Consider the following 16,029-nt stretch of genomic DNA (forward strand, 5'->3'; position numbering starts at 1 on the left):
GGGGCAGGGGAACCTCTGAAAGTTTATGCCTGGGGAATGGAGCTTAGTTTATCTTTCCAGCCCTTCCCCCCATCTGGGGGCCCCCTTACCCACGCCTGCATTATTGAACATGCCAGGAAGCACCAGCATGATGTGGTTGGGCCAGTACTTGCGGTACAGCGGCATCTCATATTCCTTAACCACCAGTAGGTGCAGGTGGCTGATGCCCTCCATGGCGTGAAAGAGGTTTAGGAGTCCGTGCTCGTGGCGACCACTGGAAGGAGTGAAAATAGGGCTCTTGACCGCATTCAAATTCTGCTGAAAGAGAAAAAGGGAAAGAAAGGACCAGAGACCAAAAAGAGAAATTAGAACCCTTAGATATCAGAAGCTTAGAGAACCTAATCTAATACCTGAGGCCTGTCAGTCCTTGTGTCCAGACGCTATCACCCACCTTGTCTGAAACCAGGGGCAGCCGCATGCTCTCCAGGTGTTTGCCCTGCTTGCTGAAGATGAAATGACTCTCTTTGGATTTGGGAATGATGAAATAGAGCTGCACCTCTTCTCCCAGCATAGAGGAAGAGAACGTGAAGGCGTGAAGGGTGGAGTCGGACATCTGCGTTTGCAGAGAAGAAAGGGAGGGAATGTAAACTCACGGTTTGCAAACCTCCAGGCCACTCGTTAAGGCTGTTACTGAGAGAGGCAAACTAACCTGAACTTCTGCCTGCCACCAGACCTGCTGTGCGTGCAGTGTCGAGAGGGCTGGAAAGGCAGACGCCTCATCTTTTAGGGGCTGCCGCTGACCAGAGAGCCAAGCATCTCGCCCCTACACAGCCTCTCCGTGTGTGGAGAAATACCTGTTGCTGGAAACTATCTGCATTTCTCTCCTTCTTAGAACCACTGCTGCTCAGTCCTACGGAGGTCCAGTAGATCGAGGGGATGTCCTGCCACGTAAACATTCCCAAAGGTGCCCAGTGATGGGGGTAAACGCTTCTGTGTGGGTCAGGTCAAATGAATATCATTTTTCTAAGTAAACTATTAAAACGCCTCTGTGGCCCCATCTTTCCTGGCTACAGTGGAAGCTGAAGATATCTGAACAGTCATTTAGCCTAGAACTCTGGCTTCCAGGAGAGACCTGACTCATCCAAGCCAAATATAAACCTGCTTTTTAAATTGCTGATAAGTTCACACACTCTCAGTAAGCCATCCCGGTGAATGACTAAATAAAGGTCTTTACAATGCAGACAATACTTGGCTTAATGAAAAGATATCATCACTTTTCAGCAGCCACTAGAATCCAGGTAGTTTTCCCAAGAGTTTTAACCTAAATATTACATTCATAGAGAAATAATATTGTAATTCTTCCCTTAAATTCTCCTTCATTCTGCTTCACAAGTATTGGAATTGACTACTTAGTGAGTACTGTAATCACACAGAAATTATTTAAATAGAGGGTTTTTAATAAATGTTCTAAAAACCGATGATTTATAGATCAGGGGACTTGAATCCTCTATATTCTATAAAGCATTATGTGAGCTGATTTCAAACTATCCCACCAAAAGTTTTCAATAACACAAGAAAACAAATGGGGTATGAAAGGTAACTTGTACCAGAAGAGCAGAATGATCAGTATATCCCTCCTAGTACCCTGTGGGGAAAGAGTGAAGACCTGGTCCTCAAGAGCAGAAGCAAGTCTGGAGGGCATCCACTCAGCACATCCTATAGAGAGGAAGAATTGTTCTAGGTGTTCAGAGCCAAATAATATAGAAGTCAAGAAGGTAAAGTAGGGGAAAGCTTATCCCCCCAAACAGGCGCTGGATATGACCATCATTGGTTGCCTTTCCCATCTTTTGTGCTTAAAGACGCTCTAGCCAATAAGAAGCCAAGGGCTTCCCTAGTGGCACAGTGGTTGAGAGTCCGCCTGCCGATACAGGGGACATGGGTTCGTGCCCCGGTCCGGGAAGATCCCACATGCCACGGAGTGGCTGGGCCCGTGAGCCATGGCTGCTGAGCCTGTGCGTCCGGAGCCTGTGCTCCGCAACAAGAGAGGCCGCAACAGTGAGAGGCCCGCATACTGCAAAAAAAAAAAAAAAAAAAGAAGCTAAATGCTATGGGGTATTTGCTCACCTTCTGTGTTCCTACCTCTCAATTCTCTCCAAATAAAAAAGCAAACACTGACTCCTCTGTATGCCTATGGTCAAAACCATCACTCGCTGGTATAAGAGTGAGACTAGGTCTCTGCAAATCAACAGACTTGTTCACAGCTCAAAGGGCGCCCCCTACAAATTTGTAGATATAGCACCATTTTCAACAACAACCCAAAGGAGGGAAAAGACCCTTTTGCCAAACATACTGTAATATCTAGCTTTTTCAGGATCACAGATAGCACACCTCAGCTACTTTCTAATCTAAACATGACACATGTAACCATTTTGATGAAGTTACTTAAGACACAAACTCAGTTTCTTCCACCCACCCTCCCCCACCCATAATCCTTTATTAATAAACCCCAAATCATCTTAATCAATTGCTTCAAGCATTTTGCTCACAAATGAGTGGCTCCATCTCATATATAAGCCATCCTCTGTCTAGGGCTTGAAACTGGGACTTTTCCTCTTACATACAAGATCCACATTGGGTAACAGGCAAGGGCAAAGGGGCTGCACCTGGGAGGCAGAGGTGAAGTCCATGTACTGGTGGCACTGCTCGCAGTGGTGGAAGGTGTTGTAGGCCGCGTACTTGGTCAGCATCATGGACACGGCTTCTCGTTTCCGGGGCTCCTCAACTTTGGATTCCTTTATTGCTTCTGTGTATAAAGGGGCAAAAGACCGTCCCGTGATGTGCCTGAAGCCCCTATGCTTGGGAAGAAAGTCCCCCACTCCCCAGAAGGGCTTTTCCCAGGATTCTGTAACTTATGCCCTGAGAGGCAGCTATGAAAATGAAAAGGTGACATGTATGTGTGTAAAACGAGAGAAAAACAGAGGAGAATGAATGAAGCCACTCTCAAAGATTAAACTGCCCCAGGCCTCTTGCCTTCATTTAGGTGAACACTTGACCTTTAGCCTCCACTTGCACTGACCTTGTTTGACCCCTGCCAGCTTTTCAGTGTATACCAGGCTCATCAAACTGTACTTGGGGTCATGCACACTGACGTCAAAGGGCATTTTACTGAAGCTCTCGATGTCAGGCCAGGGCTCTCCCTCTGACTGGCTCACTTCACTGCTTTCGCTGTGATCTAGGCCAAGAAGAAAGAAAGTGCACAGAGCAGGCAGACCAGAGCGACTGGCCTCCCTCCGTCTCTCTCAAGTGTCAGGGATGGAAGGTTGTATGTATGTATGTTGTCCGCCCAGGTGGGTGGACAAAGGCCTTTCTGAAAAATGAGCTCCCGTGTCCAGGGTAGAGGGAAGCAGACTGTCCCTTCATACCCCCGCCGGAAGAGATGCTTGTCCTCACTGGTCCCCATCATTAGCCTCTGCACACCCACTCCACACACTTCCACAACTAGGAAATCAACTGGTCTCCCACCCCAGCCCCCCCCCAAATTGCCTTAAAATCTTATTTAATTTTGGATGATCTGAATTCTGTCTTAGAGTTTTAGTTGTGGGGTTTTAAGACGTTGATACTGAAGAGATTTTAGGGACACAACAAGCAAGATTCAGTGTCTGCTTATTACGAATCACCCAGAGCTTGTAAAATCCCTGTGCTCAGGCCACACTGCCCAGAACCTCCTTCATCACTCAGGCACCTATAGTAGTGTTTAAAGCTCCTTAAGTGGTTCCGACATGCAGTCCAGGTTGACAGCCTCGGGCCCTGGGTTTGAGTCCAGGCCCCACCACTTGTGACTTCACACCTGCAGGCACCTTCACCTCTCAGGGTCCCCTGATTGTTGTAAAGATTCCAGATGGCATATTGAAAGTGCTAAGACAGCGGCAGGCACATGGTGGGTGTCCAATAAATATTTGTTATTAATACTAAAAACTATAAGATCAAGCTGAAGACAACGTTCAAAAGAAGAAACGAAGAAAAAAATTCCAACAAAAAAGGCCTAAAGACTAGAATTACAGCTATTAGCTTTTAAACACAATACTGCTTATTTTTATATCCCTGAGCATTTTATTTAAAAGTTATTTTTTTAGGGGCTTCCCTGGTGGCACAGTGATTAAGAATCCGCCTGCCAATGCAGGGGACACGGGTTTAGGCCCTGGTCCGGGAAGATCCCACATGCTGTGGAGCAACTAAGCCTGGGTGCCACAACTACTGAGCTCGAGTGCCACAACTACTGAAGCCCGTGCACCTAGAGCCCATGTTCCACAAGAGAAGCCACCGCAATGAGAAGCCCACATACCGCAACAAAGACCCAATGCAGCCAAAAATAAACTTATTAAAAAGTTATTTTTTTAAGTTTTAAGTTTTATTTTAAAAGTATGCATTTTATTTAAAAGTTAAAGCTTATTCTAGTTTTTAAAAAAGGCATCCTTGTGCCTCTCCAGAGCACCACTGCATTCACCTGCACTAAAGTGTGGGTGAAGGAATAAAGCCAAACTAACAGTGCTTCTCGTTACAAAGGCCAGGTTTGACTCTCACAGCTGTAGGCCCTGTAGCAGGATTTGAGGCGAAAAGTAAAGGCATCACTCTCCTGCAGCGCCAAGGAGCCTGGGGGAAAGTCAGCGGATGACGGCCCTCATTCCTGTCTGCTTGGCTCTGCCCTTGCACCTGGGGCCCAGTCCGCTCCATGCAGCTCAGGGTGTTTCAATCCCCTCTGTGGTGGGCCTGGGGGCCTGGTACAGCTCAGCTGGGGACAGAAACAAGATGTGGATAGGAAGATGGAATTGTGTCTGTGTCTGGAATCATGGATGTGAACTGGTGAGGATGGAAATAGAGCCAAAAGCCATAGTAAAATGATTAAATATGGCTGATTTTACCTAGTCTTGTCTGAACTAAACTAGTCCCTTGGGCTGGTCACAGAACAGATCCAACTATTCAGGAAAAGCAAGTGAGGGGAGGTCTCCAAGGACTAATCTGATGGAAGATGACAAGACCTTTCCCTTTTCTGGACTCATCTTTGAGGGGCTGGGGAAGAACTACCACTTCTCTCTCCTGCCCCTACCCCTCCTCCCTGTTTCTTCCAGCACACGGTCATTCTGTTCTGAGATGTGAAGCCATAGTTTGAAGCCACACTCCCCCGGCTGCAGAGCTAATGCTGGCTGACCCCTGCTCATGCCCCCTTTCTGGCCTTGCTGGACAGGCTGCAGAGCGGAACTGCCTCCTTCACAGGTGACAGCCGGGGTGGAAGGGCCAAGAAGCCGGGCAGGAGGCACAGGCTCGTCTGTCAAGCACCAGCCCCTGCATCTTACTGCCAGTGCCAAGGGGTTGTTTACGGCACCAGGGTTCTGTTCTGCTCCTGCAAGTTTTCCTTTCGTCGTAGCAACCCACACACCTTCCCCTCGGAGCCAGCAGGCAAAACATAACGTCTACTCTGACGAACCAACAAAGGCCTGGTTATGCAGAGTATAAAACATGCCCTGGACCCTTAAGCAGTAGACCACCGCACTAGAATTTTAAACCTGGACAGTTTGACCATCTGAGCAGTGAACCCACCTGACAGGACTTTATGAGATGCCTCTTTGCCCAGCGTCGCACAGGACACAGAGGGGATCGGGGGTCGAAAGAGGGGAAGACCCACCCCGACCTCAGGGAGCTCAACGCGGCCACAGCTTGCTTACAACTCCTTGCTGGCTCACGACCTTTAACCTCTCGAGAACCCTGCCCATGAGCGCACATATACCTCCAGGAGGACGCGGGAAGCTCCGGCTGTGTTAATACGCACGCTGCCGGCTCGGAACTCACCGGTGTTGATCTCTGCCTCGTCGTACACGTCCACCTCCAGGAGCCTGATAAGCATGCGGAAGAGGATCCTCAGGAACTGCAAGTAGGAGCCAGTCTTCCCCACCTGGTGAAGAGAGGTTTAGGGAGGAGGGGTGGAAAAGAGAAAAGAGATTTCACACGTGAGCTCTTACGCGTCTCCCTGCAGGAGTGGGGGGCCTCCGTGCCCCGACCACCGGACCCCAACAGGAGACCCCCTCTCTGGCCCTTCCTCCAGAGCCCCCAAGCCCCCCACGCCCCCCGGCACCCTTCCCTACCTGCGGGGGCCCGGTCAGCAGCAGGCGGCGGGGATGGCAGGGCCGCGCGCCCGAGGCGGGGTCGGCCTGGTTGCCGTGGTCGGCGTGGTGCGGCCGCGCCGCGGTCCAGCGGCGGTAGTAGAGGGACTGCTCCTCGGCGCTCGCGTGCCCGGGCAGCAGCGGCCGCAGGGGGCTGGCCCAGGCCACGTCGGGGTGCGGCAGCAGGGCCGCGGACGCCGGCAGCTTGCCGCCCCGCCGCGAGCCCAGGAGGCTGTAGGCCGCCTTGGACAGTATCACGACCGGGGGCAGCGCGGCGTGCGCGCCCCGGAAGCCCGGCCCCGGCTGTCCCAGCCACCGCGGCGCCCCGGGCCCCGATGAGAACGACGACGGCTTGGAGGTGGTGCTGCTCGCCATCTGGGGGCCCAGGGAGTCACACTCCTGCTTCAGGGTCTCTCCGACTCCCGCCAGGCCCGCCGAGACCCCTTCATCCAGTCCCACGCTGTTGGCCGGGCTCCGGAAGCTGGGGGTCAGGGGCTGCTTCTGGGACTTGTCGGCGGTGCTGGACGAGCTCACCCCGTTCTCCATGATGGAGCCTGAAAGAGGACGGACAACAGCCCGCCGCGCGCCCGCTCTGTCACCGCCGCCCCTGCCAGGGGGACCGGCCTGGAGGCCGGGGGGCCCGGCGGTGCGCGGACTACAGAGCGTCCTGCCACCCCTCCCCTCCCCCGATCCTGCGTGGGGTCGGCCAGTGGAGACGCCATAGGAAATCGGTACTCTCCCCGCCACGCCCCGGCTTCCTCCGGGGCCCATGTCTGCCCATACCCCCCACCCCTTCCCCGGCGTCTTCAGGCCGCGTGGTGGTCCGGGCGCCCTGGGGTCGACCACGCCATCTCCTGCTCCTTGGCTGCATCCTGCCGGCATATTAAACTCTCCTCAGGTTACCTCGTTTGGATAAGCCTTCTGATTCATTCCAGGACCCTGACCGACACAGGCTGACATCCAAGTCCTGCCCCAGTGCCACTCGCCTCCTTCTGGGGGTCCCAGGGCCCCATACTTCTGGCTCTGGATACCTCCCCAGCGTGCAGCCTCTTCCATGGACGCCCAGACCAGTGTGGGAAGCGGCTCCGTGGAAACGGAGAGCTTTATCTCCTCCCAGCGAGATGCTGCTCGTGCGCAGAGATCCCTGCACCTGCGGCCAATTCACTTCAAACGTGTTTTCCCCTCTAGTCCATCAGCCCCTCTTTGGCTTGGAGGACAAACCAGAAGCTCATTACACTCAAGATTGCAGGCCCTCTCTGGCTCAGACTGGTGCTTTCCAGGCCTGGGGGTCATATCCCGACCTTGGGAGATCCTAGATGAATAGCCAGTAACCAGAGGCTCGTGACACCATCACTCCACTGCTCATCTGACTTTTGTGTGAGGGCTTTCCTCTCCGTTCATCGGCCCTGGAGTCCACAGGCCTGCACACCTTGGGCAGTGAGCCCCTCTGAGGACCCTCAGAGTCACCCCGAGGCCGGCGGGGTGTGTGTGTGTGTGTGTGTGTGTGTGTGTGTGTGTGTGTGTGTGTGTGCAGCACGTGCATCCTGAAAGCGGAGAAAACTCTAAAAGCAGAAGGCAAATCATTACCTTTGTGTGAGTTAATCAGAACAAGGCCAGAATAGTGGGGCTTGTGGGGCTGATTAAAGAGCCACAGGAAGGAAGTCCAACACATCACCATCCCCACCCCTACCTTCCTTGCCTCTCGGTCACTGATGCTGGTATCCAAAAGCTTCTAGATGTGATAGTCCCCCTCCCCTCTATTACCCTTTACACTCCTCCCAACCTCTCCCCTTTATTCTGACCTGGTCGCAGAGGCAGAACTGGGGAGCCTGTAGTGATGGGGTGGGGGAGGTACAGCCCTGACCCCTGACTGAGGGGAGCAGCTGGGCAGACCCCAAAGGACAGTCCCCATGCTCTTCCAGGCTGAGGGGCACCACAGAAAGTCAGAAAACCCCACAGATACCTGCCTTTCAGTTCTCATAGGGAGCCTATCCGACAGCAGCTGACAGTGAATAGAAAGACTGGTGCTGCTTTTGGCCATGAAAGTGTGTGTGTGTGTTTGCGTGTGTGTGTCATGGAGATGAAAGAAGGGAAGAACGGGGGAGAAGGAACACAAATGGTGGTTCCCTCTGCTGTGGGGTTTTCACTTTTTACCTCTTCTCTATACTTCATTACATTCTCCAAGTTTTCTATATAAAGCTTTATTATAACTTTCACAGTCAGAAAAAAAATGGAAATAGTGCTGTATTTGCTTAATACTATTTATCAGAAGAAAACTGATGCCAAGCACTGCCATCAACCACACAGTAACACAGTAAGAGAGTGGCTGGCAGGCTGCAGACTGGATCGTCCCAGCCAACCCATGGTCCCAGAGTAGCCTTCAGTATACAAACACTTGCCATTAAGTACTTAGAAAAGTCACTCATTCATTCATTCATTCAAACAAATACTTTGTGCCAGATACTAGGCCAATTAGCAAAAACTTACAGCTTCAGGATCTGGAAGGAAAAGAAGGCCTTTGTGCAAATAGCAGGTGCATAATATCTATGAGATGATTAGGGTGAGAGAGACTAGGGAAAATGGTGGCAGCTGGGGTTGCTGACATTTATTTTCTGTATTATTTAGCTTAGCAGCAAGCTCTTCATTAAGTGCTTCCCCAGGAACGTATCTTGTGGCTGCTCGAGACTCATGTTTTCCAAGTATCTCTCCCGGAGAACCAAGGTCCGGACAGGATGCCTGAGTCACCCAAGGCTCTGAAAGCCTTGATGGGAGTCAGCAGATGCCTCTGCCTTCCATACTCCTACCCCCCTCCTCCCTCCTGCCTCTGATCCCTCGAAAGAGAAAGTACTGACCTGAGGTTCCAGTGACGGCACTGCTGTTGCTCTGGGGCCTCTCCAGGTCCATGAGCAGCTCCTCGGCACCGTTCTCGCCGACGGCGGCTCTCTCTTGCTCCTTGCCACTAAGGTCCAGGGCAGCAGTGGGCCCCCGGATGACCTCTTTTGAGACGTAGCAGCACGCCAGACCCACCTCCTGCTCCAAGGCCGTGCGAGTTAAATAGCTTGAATCAATTAACCGGAGGTCACAGTACTTCAAAGACCTGCACGAAAGTAAGGATATCTTTGGCGAGTCTGTCTTTGGTGAGGCATGCCATGTTTATGTGTGTCTGGGTGTCTGGGTGTGGCGCAGCAGTCAAAATCGTGAGCTTCGGTGCCAGGTAATGCCTGATGTGCACCTCAGCTCTGCCACCTCCTAGCTTAGGACCTCGGGCTAGTCACTTCATTTTCTCCACATATAAAATAGAGTAACCGTGTCCAGCTGACCCAGTTACTGAAAGGAATGAATGGCATGACAAGGGTAAGGCATTTAACACGATGCCTGACACACGGTAAGCGTTCAGTGAGTGCTGTGATTATTGGTGCTGTTGCCTTCCAACCTACAGGCCCTGGGTCCTTGAGGGGACAGGAGACTAGCAGACACTTCATCCCCAGAGCTCCTCACTGGGGGCAGTGCTTTTCCTCCCTGCCCCTCTGGCTGCCCTGCTTCGATACATAAACACTTCTCATCTGTGGCTATCTCCCATTCCCCGGATTGCTGGGCTATCTCTGGAAAGTCCAAAGAAAGACTCAAGGAAGGCTAAGTTTCTCATATCCCCAAATAAAACAATTCTCTTCTCACTTGCCAAGTGAATGAAATGGGTGACCGTCAGCCAAGTTTTCACCACCAGCTCAGGTGGGTAACTAATGGAAAATAAAAACTAACGATTCACATTGTACCTGGGAAAGGTTTCTCCAAGGGGATCTTTGCCAGTTAATATCACAATACAAGGCAGACCTTCTAGATCTTGGTACGTCCGAGGGGTCCACTCTTCTGCTTCATTTCCTCTCCAAGTCTGTAGAAAGGGACCCACACAAGAAAATTAAAACCCTTCATTTAAGTTCCCACCTTCTTAAAGGTTTCTACAGCCAGGCTTTATACACATCTGTGGTTCCAAATGACTTCCAGTAAGTGTGTTTGTGTGTGTACATATATTTTAATTACTACTAAAAGACATGCACAAAGCACTCTAGAAGAATGTAGCCTTTCGTTTTATCGCAGTAGGATAAAACAGGAGATCTTGGTTTATATCATACATTAGCCACACAGGTCAAAGAAACATACAATATGAAATATTCCACCAATGGTGCAAATCTTACAGAAACCCTAGTTAAACTAGTTGACTCAAGGCTCTTAAGTACACTTCCTTCATATAATGGACAGACTCTTCGGACTGATTGACTGAAAAAGACCATTTCAGTTGTAAATGACTAATAAAAGAATCTCAACAAAACTCCTCACACGTAGTCAACTTCTCATATATATAAACCCATATACACACACGAATATCTTTAATAAATGGAACATCAATCTGAAAACATGAATATATCAAGAGGAAGAAAATCCCAACTTGAAAGATGTTCAAAAGTGAAAAGATCTTATAGACTTTTCTGTTTTAGAGCAGAGAGAAAATAAACCATCTCTTAAGTAGATAAGGTGGTTTCTACTACTTTTTATGAAGTGTGTAGATCTAACTGTGCTTTGTATCGGCTTTCTAGCAGGAGTTATAAGAAATGAACTGGCATTTCAGATAATGCTTTTGGGAACAAGGACTAAGAAGTGAGGTATTAAGTAATGCATACAATTTTATTTTAAAATAGACTGGTACTTCCTTTGCTAAAATCAGAATGGGATAAAAAGAAATATATCAGGCAAGATATGATATGATATAACAGAGTTTGTTTACTGATTTGTTGATGTCTAGGAAAACCAGTCTTTGGAATTAAATATACCCACGATTACTGCAAGTAAAATGCGTATAACTTGTAAAATTGGAAGAACCAACCTGAATCTTGTTGCCCAATCTGTTATCATGTTTGCATGCCAAAGAGAACTCAGTGGATCTATGCAACTGTTTACAAGTTTGAGAGACTTTCTATGTCTTAGAAAATTAATCTGTCAAAATATTTTTTAAGATATTACAAGAAAGTTTCTCCCCCCCAATTCAGTTTTCCATATATTTTCATGTCAAAGGGAACCAGAACATTACCTAATTCAAAGCAAATAATTCTGCAAATAGGAATCGTTTTACTCATAAGCCTTCACATTGGATTTATGATATCCCTGACACTGGGGTCTCCTCGAATATATTTCATCGTTCTATCAAGAATGAGGTTGGGTTATAATGATGGGATAACAGATATTATGTTTTATAAGGAGATTTATTTTCAAAAGATGATTAAACAAATTCCACTTTTACTCTTGACCAAGCAGAGCTAGCTAAACCCCCTATAAAATGCTTTTCTGTCACATTGTTACTTCTGATGATTGATGGCTGCCATTCTCCTATGGATCTGTCATGCCCTCAGGATGATTTTCCTGCCGAGGCAGTTAGGACAACACAAAAGACTAGGCGAGCATTGACTTCAGGGATAATATGGGGTTCAAGGCCAAGGAAACCTAATGAAAGCTTCACAGGCCTTCTGGATGAACTGATTTATTTAGATATAAACCTTGTATCCTTCCAAAGTACTTGTTATCACTTATAAGTTAACCACGATTTCTAAAGGATAATTAGAGGTAAGCACAAAAATAAGACCAGCTAATGGAAAAAGAGGCATTGGATTTTACCCAGCGTTAGAGATGAGAGTCACACTGGTGCTATCTCGTCAGTGGTAAAGTTGGTAATTTAGAAATAAACAGGTGAAAAAGAAAAAGAGTGAATGAGAGTCAAAGAATTCTACAATGGTTAATTAATTTAACAAATTTTTACATGTGCCTCTTTTGTGCCTGAAACTTCATTGGGTGCTATTCATATTGAGAGGAAAAGTCCTCATAGAAATTTCAGGCTATGGGGGTAGAAATACAAGCCAATAAACAAACAAAATTTTTAAAAAAGAAATGAACAGGTGAAACAGAGACCACCTGGCAAGTTGTCGTCTTTCTTAGGATGTGAACATTCCAAAGGGATTTCGAATTTTCACTTCCACACAAATAGAGAATATAAAAAGGATGGATTGATGTGATCGAGAGGTTTTGAGCATATGGAAATCTCTCTTGTGTGGCTGGTGCCTGGCAGCGACTCATGAGAATTGAGATATAACTGCTTTGAGAAGTAATTACTTGAGACCCCCTTCGTGTATGGCGCACACTCCCAGCAGCCCTTTGGAAGCCCTGCAGGTGATTCTGATGTGCTAGCAGCCAGGCTAGGAAGCTCAGGTCTTGACTGCAGTTTTCAAACAATGGCCCAGAGGGGCATATTATTTAGGACTGCTGAGTTATATTTAGTGATTGGCATTCCTGAAGAGTCCGAACAAATGACCTAAGACTCTGTAAGTAGCTGCACTTGGTCAGGGTCAATGGAGACCCAGAGAAGTCCCTGCAGCCTCACATCCTTTTAGACCATCTCCCTGCAGTAGGTGTGTGAGACTTCACAGAGCAGTGCTGATAATCTGCGTTTCCAGATTCCTCATCATTAGCATTATTCAGATTGTCCCACAGCCTATGCCTCTATGAATTATACTGTAAGAAGAATTTCAGGACTCTCATTTGTTAGTTATCCCAGGAATTCTGCTGTAATGTGGTCTATGGCTCTAAATTAATATTGTGAGCATTATATCTATATATCCATATGTGAAATGTAAATGTTACAACTTCCACTAAATAGAGGAGCTTCTATTTTTAGACAGATTTATTTGTTCCAGCTACCTATCAAGCTAATGCAAGACATTTTGTTTGCATTTTGGATTATTCAAGATAGGTAATAGAATACAATACAAAGGCTTACATTTGCAAAATGCTTTAGGAACACTAAATAATAATCCTCGAATTAGAGCTCTTAGAGATCATGCAGTCCAACACTCTCATTTTGCAGCCCAAGGTGGGAATGCAAATCCCCTAAGACTACGTGCTTTCTTTTCATACAATTTGTGTCAAACTAGGTTTTTCTTCACCCAGTTTAGCTCAGTGTTTAGTGTGCAAGGTGCAGAAACCATGTCGGTCTACCCCAGACACATAGTACCTAGCTTAGTACCGTATCTATGTGTACGCAGGATTTTATGAAATGCTGTCAAATGTCTGGGACACATTGGATTATAAAAGTCCCCAGAAAAGTCTGAGCAGGGCATGAGGTAGAGATTTAGGTTAATTGATTAAGAAATTCTCCCCCGCCCGCCATGCCTGACAGGAGGGGTTCAGGAAAAGCAGTGCGTCCCTGGCCGTGCAGGGGGGCGGGGCGGGGGTGGAGGATGGGCGGCGCTTAGCCATGCACAAATCTCTCCGCAGGAGGCTCGACTGAATCTCAGCCCAGCCCACGCCTTGAGGCCAAAGCAAATACAAAGAAACAGCGAACTGTCGGGGAATCCACATGCACGAGGGTGGGGAGTAGTTCTCGATGAGCACTGAAGATGAAACAGGATACTTTACCCACTCTGAGCAGACAGATAGGCTCCACGGACAGAAAAGATTCAGTGAACGGATGATACTTAAAGGCGTGCCCCACGGAGGTCCGAGAGAACAACTTACCTTTTTTTCTGAGAAAACAGATGGCCGTGGGCTAGATGCATCTCGAACAAGGTCAATAAACATGGGGTGAAATTGGGTCATCGCATTTTTGCACCTGCAGTTGGAGAGCATGGAAGACCAACTGCATGCATGTGCTAAAAGGGGGGCCGGACAGAATCTTATTAAACTAGGAAAGTGGACACGTCCCTTAGTTTAGCCTTAACATGGTCACGAAGATCACACCGACACATGTGCAAAACTCTATCAAACTCAGGCCTCTGAGCCACCTACACGGGAGTCCTAGAAAACAGAACAAACGTCTGTCCATTGCTAACCTTTAATCGCGCCACAAAGTGGGCTGCGACACTGAGTTCAGAGGCGGGGTTCCCGAGGATGATCTCGAAGCGGTACTGCAGCCCCAGCTTGTCGCGCACCTCCTGCAGCCGCTCCTTGGCCAGCATCGCCAGCTGCACGGAGGGCACCCTGAGAATGAGCATGTGTCCCCTCCCACTTTTGTTTTTTCCTGGGCAGCTGAGGAGGTCATCCACGATGCTGAGTGTTTCCGGCGTGCTGTGGTCTCGGAGGGACGCCATGGTGGTGAGAGCCATCAGAGCCTCCGAGTACTGCTGGATGAGGAGGTAGCAGCGGACGACCATGCTGTGCAGCCTGGGGTACCTTCAACAGAACACAGGGAGCTAGCATCTGGGTGTGGGGCCCACTGGGACAGCGAGGTCTGTGCTGTAGGAATGCAGACTAAGCATGGCGGGAAGGGGTTCGTGACAGGAGTGGGGCTTGAGCTCTAGAATGACCTTGAAGCCCCCATCACTAGAAGGAAAAAAGGTGAGCTCACAGATCCTGCTGGGATAGGTACAGCAAGTTCACGAGGTTTAGGGACAGTCTAGTGACCTGAGCTTCTCCCAGTGCGGTCTCTGGACCAGCAGCATCACCCAACAGCAGCACCACCTGGGAGCTTGTTAGAACCGCCAAATCCTCCCACCACACATGTACTGAATCAGAATCAGGCTGGACAAGGTCCCCAGGTGATTTGTATTACATTGCATTTTTTTGTGTGGGGGGGTATAGTTTTGTGTTAGTTTCCACTGTGTGGCGAAGTAGAGTTCCCTGTGCTATACAACAGGTTCTTATTAGTTATCTATTTTATACAATCACATTGCACTTTTAGAAGCACTGGTCTGTTCGTATTTTCAACAGAGCCATAATAGATCATCCCTAGATCCTAATCTCTTGCTGGTGGCTTGCGGTTAGAATGCTTGTTAGCTTATTTCTCTTATACTTAAGATTACAGTTAAGGAAATTGAGACACTAATGTAATGTCTGTGGAGTATCAGGAGTAAAAAGAGTAATTATTATTGCTAATTTGAGGTCAGCTCCTTTGTAGCAATAACAATATCTTCCCATAAAGATGGAGAAAACTTGGAGCTGGCTGGAGAAATAGCACCCCCTAGTGGTGTGGCCTCCTATCCACCTGAGCCCCTGCTCGGTGGAGGGTGCCCAGCAAATAGTAGGGGGTGTCCTTGACTCACCTCAACATTCCCCTCCCTCTACCCTTCACTGGACTGCCAAACTGGCAGTTTTTACGATTACAGAGCAGGCAGAAAATAAACCTCTCATTAATGCGCTATTCCTCAGAAAGCCAAGCCTGCTGACAGAATGAATACAAATGGGCAAAGAGGACCCACTTGCAGGCATGAAGAGGTGCTTGCAGATATCAAGAAAGTAGGCACGGGCAAAGCAAGGCCCTGGACCCGAGCTTGGCCAAGCCTCTCGTGGAGCCTGCAAAACAATGGCGGGTCTGAACTTCCCTTCTGGATGCCAGCTGGTAGCACGTGCAGCCGCCTAGCAGCTGGGTAGGCCAGTGGGGGATTTCACCTTTGCTCCACTTTATAATTCTATTTAAAGTGAAACAGTCGTCACCAGCCTTACACAGAAAAACCCAGGGGCAAATACCAGTTAGGGTCATCAAATGACTAGTGTGGTTCTCAAGTACTTAGAGCTGGAAAGGACCATAGATTCCCTGGGTTCTGCCCACTCCACCTTCTCATAGAATGAGGCTGAGTTAAGGGTTGGGAGAAATTCAGCTCCTTTCCCGAGATCATCCGACTGGTCAGAGACAGAGTGTGGATTTTATTCAGGTCTCTGACAATGTCTTCTTACGTGGTAAGAATTTAGTAGATTGGGGAAAAGTAAAGAAATCCTTCAGTTCAATCAGTCCTGGGCCAATCCCTTCAAGTGTTCAATAAATCATAGCTGTTATTAGCCCGGGGTGACTTGGCGAGAGGAAGTGGGCACAGATGATCCAAGTTTAAGGCTTAATGCTTTTTGCTGGGCCATGTAGGAA

At 48.5% G+C, this 16,029-nt stretch overlaps 1 protein-coding gene across 2 annotated transcripts in view; it reads right to left on the bottom strand.

The window, feature by feature from the left end:
* Window positions 1-16,029, bottom strand: part of GREB1L (GREB1 like retinoic acid receptor coactivator) — a 264,160-nt gene that overhangs the window by 12,162 nt on the left and 235,969 nt on the right. The window contains exons 20-28 of one of the 2 annotated variants that reach the window (XM_082853112.1): window positions 14,006-14,345; window positions 9,908-10,023; window positions 8,987-9,231; window positions 6,117-6,688; window positions 5,824-5,926; window positions 3,056-3,211; window positions 2,643-2,782; window positions 431-592; window positions 90-294 (exon numbers count right to left, since the gene is read on the bottom strand). In XM_082853112.1, the coding sequence (XP_082709238.1) occupies window positions 90-294; window positions 431-592; window positions 2,643-2,782; window positions 3,056-3,211; window positions 5,824-5,926; window positions 6,117-6,688; window positions 8,987-9,231; window positions 9,908-10,023; window positions 14,006-14,345 (2,039 nt within the window). Of the gene's footprint in view, window positions 1-89; window positions 298-430; window positions 593-2,642; window positions 2,783-3,055; window positions 3,212-5,823; window positions 5,927-6,116; window positions 6,689-8,986; window positions 9,232-9,907; window positions 10,024-14,005; window positions 14,346-16,029 lie in introns of both variants that reach the window. The other variant, XM_082853111.1, reaches the window with a different exon arrangement.

The sequence above is a fragment of the Leucopleurus acutus genome, assembly GCF_964270905.1.
Source record: "Leucopleurus acutus genome assembly, chromosome: 13".
Lineage (NCBI taxonomy): Eukaryota > Metazoa > Chordata > Mammalia > Artiodactyla > Delphinidae > Leucopleurus > Leucopleurus acutus.